Source organism: Triplophysa rosa, linkage group LG2, assembly GCF_024868665.1.
Source record: "Triplophysa rosa linkage group LG2, Trosa_1v2, whole genome shotgun sequence".
NCBI classification, from domain to species: Eukaryota; Metazoa; Chordata; class Actinopteri; order Cypriniformes; family Nemacheilidae; genus Triplophysa; species Triplophysa rosa.
In genome coordinates, this window is record NC_079891.1 from 23,645,505 (window position 1) to 23,662,702 (window position 17,198).

Below are 17,198 nucleotides of genomic sequence, written 5' to 3' on the forward strand. Positions count from 1 at the left end.
GATTAAATATTTTGAATTTTTTAAAATAGGTATTTGGTTTTCAGTGCTCTGATAGCAACATTAAGAGTAAATATAGCTAGTGCTGTTTACATTGGTTGAAGCATTTGGGTTTTCATGATATTTAGGTATAGCAAAAAAATTTAGAGCTGCATGGCTTTACACAGAAAAACGATGGTTGAGTTTATTTTGGGCTGCATATTTGTTTTTCTATGTTAATACAGCTGCAGTAACGACTGACTTTCTTGTTTAGATGTTTTAGATAAACCTCTTACTGCACTCAATGGGTTGTGTTTGTGGCCACCTGTTTAAATTCTGACCTGTAAATGGCAGCCCCCGTTCTCATGTTTTATATGTCTCTAAAATCTCTGATTTCACTCTTACCTCCAAAACAAAAACATACTCTAGGTTATATATAGGTATAGGTTTAATATACCAAATGTCCACCGAGTAAATGTGCTATAAAATCTACATGCAAATAAGGCATTTGCTAGAGAACACTTGAGGATAGAGGTCACTACAGACATTTTGTGTTCTTGTTTATCTAAGGCCATGTGTTTTTCAGTGGATTTCTGGTTGAGCAACATGGATGAGTGCAGTGACTCCACACACCAGGATTAGAGGTCCTTCAACCCCATCTCTCCTCTTTCCAGCCTCATTACACTCAGGGCCGGCCCGTAGCATAGGCGACATACAATAGGCAGTTGCCTAAGGTGCAAAGTGACCAGAGGGGCACCAGACGATTAACTGATTGATAATCTTAACACGTTAATTATGCAGGTTGTGTGATCTGTGCAGGTAAACTTCACTCCCCGACTTCAAGAGATGCTCCCACAACTTTCATTAGACTGTGGCCTCGTTGTTAAAGCGCCTGCTTCCCATGCTGGACTCATTACCGGTTCTAAGTTCGAATCCTGCTCAGAGCCACTTGCTTATTTAGAACCATTTTACTGGTAACACTGACACTGCGTGCTGACTGCTTTCAACTAAGTGAACTGCAAAAAGTGTTTACTGGCACAGTGGCCATGCCATTTATTTAAGAAAATCCAAAACAATACAATACGTTTTTATTTGTGTCCCTACAGCATTTGCGCAGAGCTTTACAAAATGTAAAAAAAAAACGTTGTCATTAACCTTTATCTAAATAATAATAATAATCAAATTTTCATTTTTTCGAATTTTCAAATATAGTATTATTGAGAAAACGATCAGTTTTATTTTATTTTCAGTGCATTATTTTCAAACGATGAGTAGGTAATTAGAAACATTTTTATTACAAATATTTTTAGTTGTTATTTATTTACTTCCTATTTATGTTAATCACAATTCGTGTTATGTTAAAATAAATATGAATTTTGCTTCTAAAAAAAGTTAATTTTCACATATATATTTTTTTATTTTGGATAGGAGGGGCGCAATCTAAAATCTTGCCTAGGGCACCAACAGAGGCTGGGCCGGCCCTGATTACACTGAGACCAATGTGTCAACAACATCACTTATAACGAGAATAACCTCCTCTTATTACATAACTGGAATGTAATTAATTCAGGATTAATTCAGGATCACTTGGGTGTCACACAACAAAATTTAAATGGTCTGAATTACTTGATAAAACAACATTATGATAATTGTGAATCATCAGCCTGGGAGCTAAATAACCGTACAGACAGACATGAGAGACAAAGACAGAACCAAATGAAAAGGAAACAGTTTACAATGTCTTGACACACCCCTGCAGCAAAATATCCCTCTAATACTGCAGCACCAGAATAAGACACATCAGTGGGAGTAAATGGGGGGGCTATTCTGGAAGTGTGTGTGAATGCACTCTCAGCAGTCTCGTGTAGTCTGTACTTGACTGAGGAACATGAAAGGAACGCAGTAGAAGCCACAGACCAAATGGGAAGGAGAGGAACAATAAACAGTTAACCCGGGGATGAGTTAAAACAGACAGATAATATATGAAAATCTCTCAATGAAAGAAAAACACAGATAGTGTCACCCATTCAACTACTCAATCATTGCCTCAGTAATATGAAATTAGAAATAGTCCCAGTAATCAATTGAGACAAATTTGGCTACAGAAACAATAGTGGTGCATCCAATGATTAAGGGCTTTAAAAGGGCAAGGCCCCTTCTTATTTTATTGATTAGCTGTTTGACCTCTGAACTTTAGGGTTTTTCAGGTCCAGGGATATGCCTGTGTCAAAGCATTATGGCCTTTAGTTAAGCCGGGTACACAATGTACCATTTTGGCCACAAATTTTGAAAGTCCTAAAAGATCCAGTTAAATTCTGCCAGTGTCAAAGATTTGAGATGCTGTCCTGCAGTGTGGCTTCTCTAACAATCTATGATGCAACTCTCAGGGCAGGTCTTATTGTGTGTGTCCGTTTTTACTGTCAAACAGTCTGACATGAATAACAACTGAGATCCCACTTTCGTTCGTTTCCTCATGCAACAATCTTAAAGGACACAGTGTTCACTTTACTTTAAGGTTCACAGTTGTTCATTTTCTTACAAGCACACACACACATTTAACAAAAAATAAAATTACCTGAATGATTGGAAACTGACTGGAAAATATAATGAATGAGTGGTGTCAGGAACCAAAATCAAATGACTGAGGTAACAGAGGAATGAGGAAAAGGGCAGTTAGTGAAGAAATGACTGAAAATAAACTTACTTATGGTAGAAATTATTAGTTGTACTCTTTTCTAACATACTATCCACAAGTTTCATGAAAATCTAATAGGCGTGGTGCCATACTTCCATTTGCCTGTGTTCTCTTTCTAAAGTCACGTGTTGAAGGTATATGGAATATTTAGGAGGATCTATTGACAGAAACGCAATATAATATACATAACTTAGTCTTCAGATGTGTATAAAGACCTTAGATAATGAAGCGCTATGTTTTGTTACCTTAGAATGACCTTTTTCTATCTACATATACCGCGGGTCCCCTTTCATGAAATTTGCCATGTTGTTTCTACAGTAGCCATAAACGGACAAACTGCTCCACAGAGTGCGTTTCGTAAATACGTTAATTCCTTCTGCAATGATGCAAAAACTTAACAACATCTTTGTCCTGTGTCAGCCACCATAGTGCTTTGAAAGGGAGGGATGAGCGGTGGAGTACTCTTTGTAATACTATATACACATTAAATTGATTTTTTTGTTTATCTGTCATTAAGAACTACATTCATTCATTCTGTTTCAGAGTGATTTTAGAAATATGGTCAAATTTGTCTGTAAACAACAGAAAATAAGGATCTCTCCACAAACACCATTCTCCTCAGCCGTTCATCAGGCTCTAGTATATTCACGGCTGAATGTCTCCAAATCCCCTCCTTTACAGCTACCGACATCTGCCATATGTTTCCTCAAGCATGCCCAAATATGCTGCATGATTTTTGAACTTCCATACATTCTTTCCTGTTACACCTCTGCTTGTATGGCTGCCAGCTACCTTCAATCATTCAGCAAGCTGTAAATGGGCAGCCCAGCTGCTAAGATCAAGTGTCTCCATCCACATAGCCTCACCATTTTTCCACATAGGCTAATAAGCATAAGCGGTGATCCCATGGTGCTTAAGAGATCAAGCTTCCATGCACTGTAATGTATTTTTGAAAAACTTAAAATGACAAAAAACTCCCACAAATTTACAGGCAAAACAGGGGAAAATTTTTACAATTTATTTTTGAAAATACGGTCAAAAGAGCGTAATTTTTTGGGAAAAACAGGGAAAGCATGCAATTTTACAGGGATTTTTTTTATTTTACAGTTTATTAAATGTCATTTTTTACAGGATTTTTTTACAGTGTGGGTAATGTTATGATATAAGGACTAAATTAGCACTTGGGACATTTATCACTAGTCAAAAATATCTTTGAAATTAGTAAACTAGTCAATTTATATATCAACATATACGTATATCAATAATGCAGAAATGCATACGTTTGTGAGGTTGGAAAGCATTAGAACAAAAATGTAAATGTTACATATTTTCATATCAGGGATGCATATTACTGTCTTTGGGTGCACTAAGTGCATTGGGTGGGCATGAAGGCTCTGAATGAGATGCAGTGCTGTGATGTGCTCCAAATAGATTTACACCTTTATCTGAACCAAAGCAGAAACACTATGTTTGCTTTTCCTGCTAAATATAACACACCGAGGTGTAAGTGTGTATGTGCGTGAATGGAGCTCAAACATTGTGGGGTATTCCACAGGGGACTATCGCAGGCACACACCTGGATGTTTGCGCATCGGTCGGAACTCGGTGTCCACGTGCGTGTAAATTTAGCAAAAGTCGCCACACGGTAGCGTCTGTTTTGTTTTTTCAGCACACACCTGTGTATGATGTTCCTGTTTGGGATGACAACATTTAAACTGCCAGCAACCAGCATGTGGGCAAAGCAAAGAGACGGTGGAGTCGGATGGAAGAAGCAAATTAAATTTAACGTGGTAGGCAGTCTCCAAAGACTGACAGTATATAAAAAGAAGAAAAGGAGATGCTGACAGATGCTAAGAGAAGGAAACTTTTTATCACATAGGACACATGTATAAAGAGGTAGGATATATAATCTAAAAAAATATATATTTTGGGTGTTTTTCTGAAATACGACTTTAATGGGTGCTTGCAAAACCAAACCCCCACTGCTAGGAGACATATAAATTTGATATTCATAGAAAATGTGCCATACAGGTGTGCATTTAGAGTCATTTTACAACAGCTTCAAACACGGCTCATCCATTCAGAACTCAGAATGGCTTACTCTGAGCTATTCTCACCCCTAATAGCAAAGAAAAGGTGAAGAAACTCCAAGTAGGGAAAGGGGCAGAAGAGGAAGAACAGTGTGTTCCCAGTGAGGACTGATGCTGCACTTGTTCATGCGATATAAAGATGTTTCCAGGAAGAGTAAATGATGACAGCAACTTATCGTATCATACTGCACCACACCCGCTTCATTTAGTTCTTCAGCAAAATATCCACACACATTTTACACAGCGATCCATCAGCTTGGATACTTATGGTATACAGTAAACGGAGTGTTTCTGGTTTATTAGTGATAATGTCAGGATGACCCACACTCGAGCAATCTGTCAAGACCTGAATGTTCAAGCTCTGAGCGAGAGCACTCGCTGGTACCACAAAACACACAGATGGACCATGATAAAGAACAGATTGCTTCATACCTCACTGTCCTCACATCCATCAACACACATGCAGCATTGCATAACAACGGTCCCAACACTGAGGTTTAGAGTCGATGACAACTCGCTTCGGATTATACATGGTAATTGCCCACTAATAGAGATTTATCCAGCATTCAGCAAGACAGCATTCTATATTTCTCATATGAATATGCTGTATTGATTATCTTTTTTTATAACCAGGTTTTACTACAAAACACCATGGTTAATGCAGCAAAACTAATTTGTGGTTACCTAAAGCATTGTTTTTTGTACATTAAAGGCGGGGTGTCCGATTTCCGAATTATGCTCGTTGAGACAAGTCGGGCCGAGTACCAAAACAACCTTGTAGCCAATCAGCAGTAAGGTGCACAGTGCACAGGACGGACATTAGCCGAGCCGAGCGCTGACGAAAGCGAAAGATGGGGGTAGGGGTGTGTCTGTTTTGGTGATTTGAACATCAACAACGGCTATGAGAAATCGGACACCCCGCCGATGTAATGTATTCATAAATTTGCTGTAAATTATGCTTTCATCAAATGTAGTTTTTGTCTTTACATTTTATCAACACATTTATTTATGGGAATAAAACCCATGAGTTGTACAGCTTTATAAAAATTAGATATGACCTTGCGCAACTTCTTAAAGGGACACTCCACCCAAAATGAAAATTTGGTCATGAAATACTCCCCCTCAAGTTGTTCCAAACCTGTTAAATACAAATAAAGATATTAGGGAAAATGTAAGCAACTGACATTTCTGGGGCATCATTGACTACCATAGTAGAAAAAAATGTTGTATAATGACATTTATATTTATAAACCACCAGTTCTGGGGCACCTTTGACTTGAAATTTTTCCTACTGTGGTAGTCAATGATGGTCAGTTGCTAACAGTTTCCCAAATATATATCTTTGTGATCAACCGAACAAGGTTTATACAGGTTTGGATCAACTAGAGTGTGAGTAAATGACGACAGAAATTTCTTTAAAACAGTAAATAGTATTTTATACTGTAACTATACCAGATAGTATTGTTTTCAAATGAACACTATGTTAAATGTAGATTCACAGTTTTTAGCCTTTTATTTTATATTCTATACTCCGTCTCTTGTGGGACATCTCCTATAGTCCCTTCAAGCTCTTATTTTAGCTTCAGAGTTCTGGCTCTAGCAGACTCTTCTGTGATGCAGGAGCAGAGGATGTTGGGATAGCTGCCCACTGATAAACTGTAGGAGACCGACGGGGATTTGTGGGATAGAGATGACAGATTAATCCTCTCGATTGAAAGGGAGAGATGTGGAGAGTTATGAAACATCACAAATATCTCGGGTAAGACGGTCGAAAGTCCATGAAAGTGATTTGTATTCCAATAATGCTCGCTTAAAGGGATTTTTAGTGCACCAGGTGAACTCCGCAACAAAATCCTCAAAGAAAAGTGGGATTAGTCAACCTAAGACAGCAAAAACAGTTTTTCCCCTGGCCAGTCTATGACCTAAATTAATCACACAATAAAATTTCCTCCAGTCCATTTGTCTTAACAGTCAAGCGTCCCTGGATGGTAGCGGATGTCATCATTTTCAGGGATCACACACAGGAGTATCTGGGCCTCAATTCAGTATAGCTTTCCAGTCCCTTTCCTTCTCTCACTGCCATTTATACTGACATGTTAATGGCCGGTTTTGAATTACAGCCTTATCTTTGAGACGCTGGAGAGAAACGCAGAGCACACACACAAGAACAGGCTCTTTCAATTTATATACCTTGATGATTTCATCTAACAGAACGGATTCATGGTTCTTTTGAGACAGGAGCAGTGGCGTCTCCTCAATGTGTCTGCAAGGATGATCTCTTACGTTCACCTCTCCCTTCTTGCCACCATGTGTTATCAGTCTGGTGGTTTTGTCAGTCATGGTTCTTTTTTAACAGGCTGTAAATGGAAGGCTGTGTTCACTCATGCGGCGCATCAGAAACGTTGCTTTGTAACCTCAGACGTGGCTACTGTGAATTCCTTCTGCTAAATTACTCAAAAGAAAAGGTTCACTGTGAATGTATTCATATATTCACCTAACTGTGAATGAAATAGCTTTTATTTGTTTAGAGAAACCCACGCATCAAAACCTTTGGGTTCCTCATTTTTTCTTGGGTTTGCAAGATACACAGTCTATAAATCTGCAAACAGCCAAAATATTGACTAATATCAATGGTTTTAGTCATTTGTAGGTTTTAAGAGAATAATGAATATATTTCTAATTAAAAATGCATAAAAAGAACGTTCTGTAACACTGGTTACAGGGAAAAAATATAAAGCGTGTGGTTATTTCGTTTGCAGCATAATGACACTCAATAATGAATATATACTGCCGCCTAGATGTGACATGTAGTACTATTGCTGCTGTCTTTCTAAACCTTGTATCTCTATATTTTGTGATTTTTATTTTTTGTCACAAATCATTATTATTAATCCACCCTTGATGTTTGTCACTGGGTTTTGCAAATATCTAATCAATAAAAAGAATTAAAAACCGCTTGTCAACTTTGACAACACAGTATTTAATCATTTAAAAAGGACAGCGTTTTTTCCATTTCCTGAAAAACTGAATTTGAACCTCTTAGGTTTCGGCTGGACAGCGACGAAATTGAAGGTGGACAAATCAACATATTGGTTTGTTTTCTCACATGGCCATCATGCAAGTGTCATGAATCCACAATATAACTAAACAGCATGTTAATCACCACACAACCAGGATTAGGAAAGATTTCCACAGGTGTGGTTGTCAACACTGACATCACTAGGCGCTTGGGGTTAAGTGGGGTTACAAAGATCCCCAAACTAATAGTTTCATCCTACAGTTTGTCTTATTAGCTTTTATTTCATCTGTTGGTCGCCATGTTTTACAGCTAAACGAGAAGATATTTCACATTTTTATTCAATGAACACAACATATAAAATTTACCAATACCAAGTAACAAAATGAGAGGAGAAAATGTTCATAAGTACACTTAAATGACGGAATACTTTTAAGATGGTAAAAAAAAAACTTCACTTGAACAATAACTAAACACGTCTCTTCACAATTCAACTCATTTTGAGGTGTCCATCTGAGTGGATTCTGACAGGAGAAAGAGAGAGGAAATACATTTGTTACCAAAATAATTTCAATTAAGCATACAAATGTTTTATGAACAAGAAGTAAATATTCATTAGCTTTTGGCAAAATATTTTTTATAAAGTTTTTCTGAAGAAGCGGAGGTGGGATCAGTTAAACGGATCAACAAGCAAACAACGTTCATAAACAGAGACTACTAGCAGAACTATACAAGCTGTGCAGTACGAATGTAAAAATGTATTGGCACTTTTGGAATGCTGCTTAAATCTGGACTTTAACTAACGGTTGTAAAATGTAGTTTTTTAAAAGGCTTATAAATATTACTAAAGCGAGGGACCCACTAGTGTGTAGTGACACCAAAAAGAGTACAGTTAATGATTAGCAACGACAATGTTAAATATTAGGTGTGCTGGTATTGAAATTAAAATAACATTTTATTCAAAAAATAACAAGAAAAATAAAACCTACTCTCTACTGTGAGAACAAATGTGGATTTTCTCACCAATAAAAAAATATATTTTGATGTGTCTTGAGAGAGATTATACCAGTCCAGGTGGGTCCTGGAATAAGTTTTTGAAAATACCCAATAAATAAAAGAATAAAAAACAACTAAAAAGAAGACTTACGTGTTTCATTGAAGAGGAAGGAGTCCTGATACTCTTTCATGTACTGTGAAGATCGGGACTCATCCAAGAAGAGGGAATAAACTCTCTTAATGTCCTCCACTTGGACTTCAGTGCCCTGTAAGAAATGTAGAACTTTGGTCAGACAACAACGTCTCTATTATTCTCCGAGTTGTATGTATTATGCTGCTTGGCAGCAACACTGGCTGTGATGTTAGACACGGTCATGCTGGCATTACCCGACGTTTGCGGCACACCAGGCCTGCAGTGCTGATGAGCTGGATGGCATAACGGAGAGAAGTCTCCTGTCCGATACGTGTTAAAACTGTGTGTGCCTCCTCGCTGAGCTCAACATCCTCTTCCTCACAGCTGTTACAAATAATGAAAAAAGCTCACAATGCCCACTTATGATCTGACCTTATAAAGCACAATAGATTTTAAATGACTGACTTTATATAGAAGAATATGGGCAAGTGACCAAAGACATAAGACTAATTCATTTCCAATTTATTTATTTAAAATACATCAAAGTCACTTATATCTGCATGTTAAATTACCTACTACAATACAGAAAGTTCTCTCACCGAATCTTTAGAATCTGTCTGGTCTCTTTTTCAGTGTAGGGAGATGTAGCGATGATCAGCAGGCGGTCAAGCATGTCTATAGGAATACCATGAGGACTCTGGTAGTTGGTGCCTCGAATGCTTTTAAAAATGAACAACAACGAGGATTCATTGAGAATATAATTTATTAATGTCATTTGTTGATATTGTGTTTATGTGTGTACCGGGTGATGCCTCTGTTAGTGGCCATGATGAGTACAGGTGAAAGATCACTCTCTAGAGCACGATTGAGAAATGAAAAGCATTCTATATCCAACATGTGGACTTCATCTATAAAGAGAACCTACAACCACAGAAAAGAATTTAAGGAACACTACAAACAAAATGCATCTCTATACTCTCATTCTCCTAATGGTTAAAACGTGTTTAACAAAAAAAGTCCTAGAGTAAAAAGTCCTGGTTCTTATTCATTTAAAGGTTGTTGTCTGGCCTGCTTACCCCAGGGATGATCTCCGCTTTGCCCTCCTCTCTCCACTCCGACACTTTAGCATTGATCTGCTCCCGGACCTCTGATTTAATTTCTCCTGTGTCACCTGCAGTACAAACACCAGTCGAATATCATATCATTTCTCAAGACTAATCAGGGATCGGTTCCACTGAGCTGGTTTGTCAGTTTTGAAAAGTTGATAAGCGACTGACAAACCTGAAAATAAGGCCAGAAATCCCTGAGTGCGGCTGTTAATGACGTCAATTTCGTGAAGGGAGACGGTGTGAACCACCTCCTTCCGTTTCTGCAGTTCTCCTTCTGGACATTGCACAAACTGAGTCTGAAAATCATCGAAAACAACAGCGCTAGAAAACTGTCAGGGAAATGATTGGTAGACCCACAAAATAATAGATCATAGGTGAAGAATGAAAGTGTACCTGTGACCCCATGGCATCGTAATCTCTTGCTCGAGTAAAAGACCGGCCCAGTTTGGTAATCTTCCCTGTGGCTTTATCTATAGTGATCACATCCCTGTAGAGTATAAGAAATGGCATGTAGTCATTTATTATTACTTAATCCACATCCTTTAGCATCCTTTCTTTTTGTTTGGAATGAAAAAATAAGTAATAAGTTATTCATATATGGGCTTTCTAAACTACCCACCCAGCTTGTACTCTTTCTTTACTGAGGCTCTCGATCATCTTGTTACCCAGGTCATAGATGGTCTCCATTTCTGTTGTCTTCAGTGTGAGCTTACCCACTTTTGCGCCCTGGACACAGACATAAACAGTCCTACTATGGTAGTCAATGATGTCCCAGAACTGAAAATGACTAACATTCTTCCAAATATCTTTCTCTGTGTTCATCGGAACAAAGTAATTTATACAGGTATGAAATTACATAAGGGTGAGTAAATGATGAAAGAATTTTCATTTTTGGGTGAACTATCCCTTTAAATAATGTTTTCTGACCAAATAACTAAATTACTCCAGAATAGGGAAAATGTGCCAAAGCTTCTCAGCGCAGCTTCTCAAAGTACCATTAAAGTTTAATTGTGAAATACAGCTGGCATAACGAAAAAGTTTATTTATTAGAGTTTAAAAAATGTGTCAGGCAAAAACTAACCAGAATAAAAACATTATCTATGAAGCACACCCAAAGTAAGGATTTAAAAAAAAAGAAACTCACTGTTCCTGTAGCAGGTCTGTCGATCTGAATCTCCACCACCTCTCCTTCAATAATCTCAGTCTCCTCTCTGTCGAGCAACAAAGAAAGGTAGAACTAGGGCTGCAGCTATCGATTCTTTTAGGGCGTTTTCACACATGTGAATCGATTGCTTTGTTCCGAAACCGGGGGTTAAATCGCTACAATATTGCAATTTATTTTAGTTCGGTTCGCATTCACAAGGCAATATTTCCAAACGGACCAAACTTTGTTAATAAAAGTCACGTGCGAGTAAACTCTACTTTGAATGGTCAGAGTGCATCTGTTTATTTTCCGGGATTCCACTCAAAGACACTTTGCACCGGTCTCACATCTCTCACGGCGGAGCTCGAGAAGCATAAAAGGAAGAGCGACAGCAGTGAAGGATGAGAGAGAACCAGGCCTGGATTTTATATTATGTTTTATTATGTTTGTGTGGCCGACAGTCGACTGTGAGGGAGCTGTCGGCACTTTACTTTACTTTCGTTTTGCTGTTTGTTTATTTTATTAAAAGTTTGGTTTAACGTTCGCCGGTTCCCACCTCCTTCCTTCCTTCCTTACTTACTTTGAACATTGTTACAGGGAGCCATTAGCAAAACAATCCCTTTTGCGTCACGCAACTTTACGTAATTACCCATCATACATTATGATACAGTCTGGTTCGTTGGTCCAGATGGCTTTCACACGTCAAGCGAACCGCTCCAGAGTTCGTTTGGAATAGGGCCGAGACCACCTTGTTCAGGCGGTCTCGGAGCGATTGTTTTGGGGCGGATCCTAAAGCGATTGCCGTGTTCACATATGACTAAATGAACCGAACCAAGAGAGAAAATGCACCAGGTACCGAAACAAACCCTTATGTGTGAAAACGTCCTTACTAATTGAGTATTCTACTGATTTTCCATCGATTAATCGGGTATTCGAATAATAAGTACTTTTTCTTTATTAAAAAGCAATACTAAATATACAAGAGAAAATAAGACATGTCTCTTAAAATGAGTAAAAAACTAATTTGTTTCCTTTTTAGAACAATTAAAGTTTTTATTGCTGAAATTGCATACATTAATATCTGTGAAAACTAAACCTATTTAGTACATTCCATTGCCATATTAAATTCAAAATGCAATATAATACAAATATATAAATAAGAAACATGAATAAAAATAGAAAGAATAATTTCAAAGGTAAACAACTAACGTCAGCTTATGCATGATGCATTTAGTTTATATAAATTAGTTTTAGTTTCTTTTTTTTACTATTAAATAGTAATATATAGCCTATGACTTTTATTTTGGCAGGTTGTCGGAAGACGCTTATTTTTTAGTATGTCTGTTTCTTCACTCAAACAATAACATGTTCGTGAAATAAACTCTCAGAGCAACTCTGGAGGTGAAGTTCATGTCATCATTCAGCGCAGACAAATTTATGAGCATCACGCGTGTAGCACGTTAAACTGTGCAGTTCATTCACGCAGAACAGCCAGATGACATGTGTAAATAACAGGATTCGGCATCCACAAGTCCGCATCTAGTTTAATGGACTCAATGCAGCCGCAAAACAAGTTTAACTCGCAAAATAGACTAAAACTAAGTAAAATAGCAGTTCACCATTTCAATAAGCTATCACTTATTTATCAGCATGAGAAATACATGTGAACAGACTAAAATTGTTTGCGTTTGTTTCACGGTGAATGCGTGAGACTTGAGAGCCCTGTAACATGAATAGAGTTTAGCGGGCTGTGCGTTAGTAATAACAGTCCGTGGGGAAACGCAGCGCTCCGTGTGTACTGTAGTTAAATGGATTAAACGAGGCTTCGAGTCAAATTTTCAGCCCTAGGTAGAACATTGGCTCACCTAACCAACTAGGGTAAACTATATTCAGGCTGTACAGCTTTAAGTCTTCCAAGTTATGTGTAAGGACCAGATTATAGTATTTTTTTAATTCTACAGTACTTCTCCCAATTCACAGGACATCCACACAAGTTAAAATATTATACAAGTTAAGAAAACAATTTAACACCCAACACATGATCATCATATTAGATTATACTGTTAAAGTGATAGCAAGCGTACTGGTAAAAGTTATTTTCTAAAAATATTATTTTAAAACTGTATGCTGTTTCACAATTCCATAAACTTGACTCACTTAATCCTGACACCGATGGCTTTGCGGAAGGCTTGGCTCAGTGCTTCTGTCTTGCTCATCTCTAGAGAAAAGATCTCACTTCCAGCCATAGCAGTAAATGGTGTGTCAGGACCAAGAGATTGAGCAATACCTGTAGAATAAAAACAGATTACGATTATCAATGGATTTTCTGAGCCATCAAATTTACTTCACACTTTATCAATAATGTTTTAAAGAAAAACAATCTATGCATAGTTTAATCTTTAAGTGAATGCAAGTGCAATTTAATGAACTTTGTAAATTAATGTGCCACAAAAAATGTTGTATTTACTTACAAGGTCAAGATCAAGGTTTATTTATATAGCACCTTAAAACAACACAAGCAGTAGCAAATCATACATAATAAAAACAAATCACACCAAGTATTATTATTTGATAGCTAATAGATATAAAAACAGAGATTCATAATAACAAGCTACAGCACAAACAACTACCCCTGAAAAAATATACATAAGAGAATAAAACCAAGTTATGGGTAAACCTGAGAGAAAAGATATGTTTTAATTGATACTTTAAAAGCAGTTAATGTAGGGGAAGCTCTAATCATTAAAGTATTGTGTTCCAAAGTTTTGGAGCATTGACTGAGAAAGACCTGTCTCCCAAAGATATCAGACGAGATTTCGGGACGTTTAGTAATTACTGGTCTGAAGACCTAAGAGATCTCTGAGGTAGATAAAAACTTAAAAGTTCTGATATATAAATAGGGGAAAGTCCATGTAGAGCTTTAAACACAAAGATTAAGACCTTGAAATCAATTCTTTGTTTCACTGGGAGCCAATGGAGAGGCTCGGATAGGTGAGATATGCTCCCTCTTTTTTGTCCCAGTCATAAAGCGAGCTGCAGCATTTTGGACCATTTGTAATCATGAGAGTGATGACTGACTGATTCCAGCATACAAGGCGTTGCAGTAATCAAGCTTTGAGGAAATAAACGCATGGATAACGGTCTCTAAATCTCTAAAAGAAAGGAAAGATTTTAACCTTCGTAGCTGCTTTAGCTGGAAAAAATGGCCCTGACTACAGAGTTAATTTGTTTGTCAAACTTCAAATGGCAATCGAAAATGACTCCCAGATTTTTAACACAAGAGTGATTGTTTGACTGAAGGTTCCCCAAAATTACACTGTATTTGGATCCAAACAGAATAACCTTTTTTTCGTTCAACTGGAGAAAGTTTTCATCCATCCATTCCTTAATATCCTTTAGACATGCTAGCAGAGAAGAACAGAGTCGCTGCCAGAATCTAATGGTAAATAGAGCTGGGTATTAGTGGTGGGCGATACTGCAAAATTTGGTATCGATCCGATACCAAATACATATAGGGTCAGTATTGCCGATACCAATACCAATACGATACTTTTTACTTAAAAAAAATACTTTTGTGTAGGGGAGAGCAGTATGTCATTATTTCTGAGGTGAATGAATGATCAATTCTTTAGACAATATTTTTTATTAATGTATTGAAGTCCACAACATTTATTTTTAATTAATTTAAAGTGTTGTTTTACAACTTTACACATTTGCACAAGTGTAATCTAATGTTAGAGGGGGGCGGGCAAGATAAGTGAATATAGCCCAGGTCTAAATGTAAGAATTAAAGTTAGTCAGGTTGCTCTCAGCTACGCAATGTCTTATTCTTGAGCAATCTCACACTAACTAATGCTGAAGATGCGATATGACATGACTAACATAATATTAGCCTACTCTTACAAGCTACCTGGGTATTCTCTGCCTCTCTGAAATGACTCTCCCAACGAACTCTGTCTCTGTGCCGGGGGTTTGGAAGTGGATGGATTTCCCTCCTCATTTCTTCGTTTTTGTAGCTCAGCATTTTCCTTGTCATGTGTTTTTAAGTGTTTGTATAGGTTTGTAGTGTTGCCACAGTATCGAATGCTCTTTTTACACGTATCACAAGTTGCAATATTATCATTTAGTGCCGTAAAATAGCTCCACACAACGCTTCTCTTCCTCTCGGCCATCCTGACGACACAACAACGAATCGCAGCAGGAGGGGGAGGAGTAGCAAAGTGGGCCAGGATGTGAAAGCAGCGTTTGCTCAGGATTGTAGCGGTAGAAGACACGAGCAAAGTATAATGAACGTAGAGGTGAGATATTTAAATTAAAATATCGATTCAATTACAATTGTATCGATCTGATACCAATACCAGTGTTGGCATCGATACTATCGATATTTAGATCGATCTGCCCACCCCTACTGGGTATCCTCTGCGTAGATGTGATAGGAAACCTTATGACGCTCAAGAATCAAGCGTAGGGGAAGCATGTAAAGGGAAAATAAAACTGGACCGAAAATTGAAACCTGTGGCACCCCACAGGTTATCGGCACTGGGGATGATGAAAATTCTCCAATTTCAACAGATATACCAGAACTTTCACCAGAAAGGGCAGCATGGAAATGGGTCTATAGTTATAAAGTTTGGAAGAATGCAACTTACCCATTGCAATAGCCGTCTTGCCTGTTCCAGGCTGGCCAGCAATGAGCACAGCACGACCAGCAATCTGACCATCTCTGATCATTTCCAGGATCAGCCCTGCTGCCCTACGAGGTGCCAGCTGACCCACCATCCCCTGGGACACCTGATGACAGTGACAGACAGACAGAAAAGTGCTTGTCACTACATGCAGTCTGGTTAAAAAGTCAAAGAAGAGTATGTAGTTACTGGAAAATTCAATCAAACACATTAAATATTACCTGTCGTGGTTCCAAGGCATCATCCAATCCAAGACCACGAATGTGAGAGTGTGCACCTGTGACAGAAGAAAAGATTGACTTCGTTTTTTTCGAAAAACATTCTTGCAGAACTATTCTATGACATTTATTATTATTTATTTAATTTAGTTTCTAACCAATCCTCTCTATCCGAGTGATGTCTCGCACCTCCGGAACCTTCGTAGTTGCCACCTGTCATAACAAATAAATTAAAAATGTAAATATTGCGTAACGTGCGAGTATTAAACAAAGAGATAATATTGTTTAATTTTGTTTTCATCATGTTTCTGTCATTTGATAGGTCAGCAGTCGTTAAGCGCGTGTTCGTTGCCATAGTGACATACGAGTCACAACATTCCAGCTAACGATAACTGGTTTCGAAAACTCTTAACGTAACAGTTAGTTTTAGAAAATAGATTTAAATTGCAAATACATTAACAGTAACGTAAGCATGTTGAAGTTTTATATATTCACTGAAGAATGTGATTACAAGGACTAAACCACTATAAAAATTAAGCTATGATCACAAGCATGCTTGTAAAAGATAATTCGGCAGGATGGGCTTCGATTCCTCTCTAGTTGGTCGTAATACATTTTCATGACAGTACATCAGAAGTTCAAAATTAAAACGATCTGTTGTTGTACCCTGAAGCACATGTGCTAAAAGCGGCTAGCTCACAAACGTGTTTACTACATTCAGCTTGTTTGTCTAAAACATTTCAAGACGCTACAGACTATAGACGGAAGTGAGAAACTGATTCATTATCCTGTAAATAACCAGAAAGAATAACAAATAAGTTACTTTAACTGAAATAAAATAAAATATGAATTTATTTTACCTGCGCTGCCATGTTCACTCCTGTAACGTATCTGAATGAGTGCGCCGTAGAAACCAGTCCGGGTGGAACACAGGATCTCGCGATTGGGTCCTGGATTGCAATAGAATCTAGCTGCAGACTATGCACTCTCAGCCGCGATTGCGCACTCGGACACATGCGCTTTGAGACCCTTCTCCTGGATTGGGAATCTATGCAGTGTATACTGTATTTTTTTAGAAAACGAAAAGGTTTTTATCTACCAATCAAATGGAATGCTTGAAACTGCTCAAGTGCTCA

The 17,198-nt window shown here is 37.8% G+C and overlaps 1 protein-coding gene across 1 annotated transcript; it reads right to left on the reverse strand.

Moving 5' to 3' along the window:
• Positions 1-7,711: 7,711 nt before the first annotated feature.
• ruvbl2 (RuvB-like AAA ATPase 2) lies at positions 7,712-16,997 on the reverse strand. Its single transcript, XM_057327965.1, has 15 exons — positions 16,923-16,997; positions 16,221-16,275; positions 16,066-16,121; positions 15,809-15,950; positions 13,317-13,446; positions 11,160-11,226; positions 10,635-10,741; positions 10,409-10,502; positions 10,188-10,311; positions 9,983-10,077; positions 9,709-9,827; positions 9,506-9,625; positions 9,161-9,290; positions 8,925-9,039; positions 7,712-8,301 (listed from the first exon to the last, which is right to left on the reverse strand). Exons 1-15 carry the CDS (start codon positions 16,932-16,934, stop codon positions 8,273-8,275), a joined length of 1,395 nt encoding a protein of 464 aa, XP_057183948.1. The 5' UTR covers positions 16,935-16,997; the 3' UTR covers positions 7,712-8,272.
• Positions 16,998-17,198: the final 201 nt, after the last annotated feature.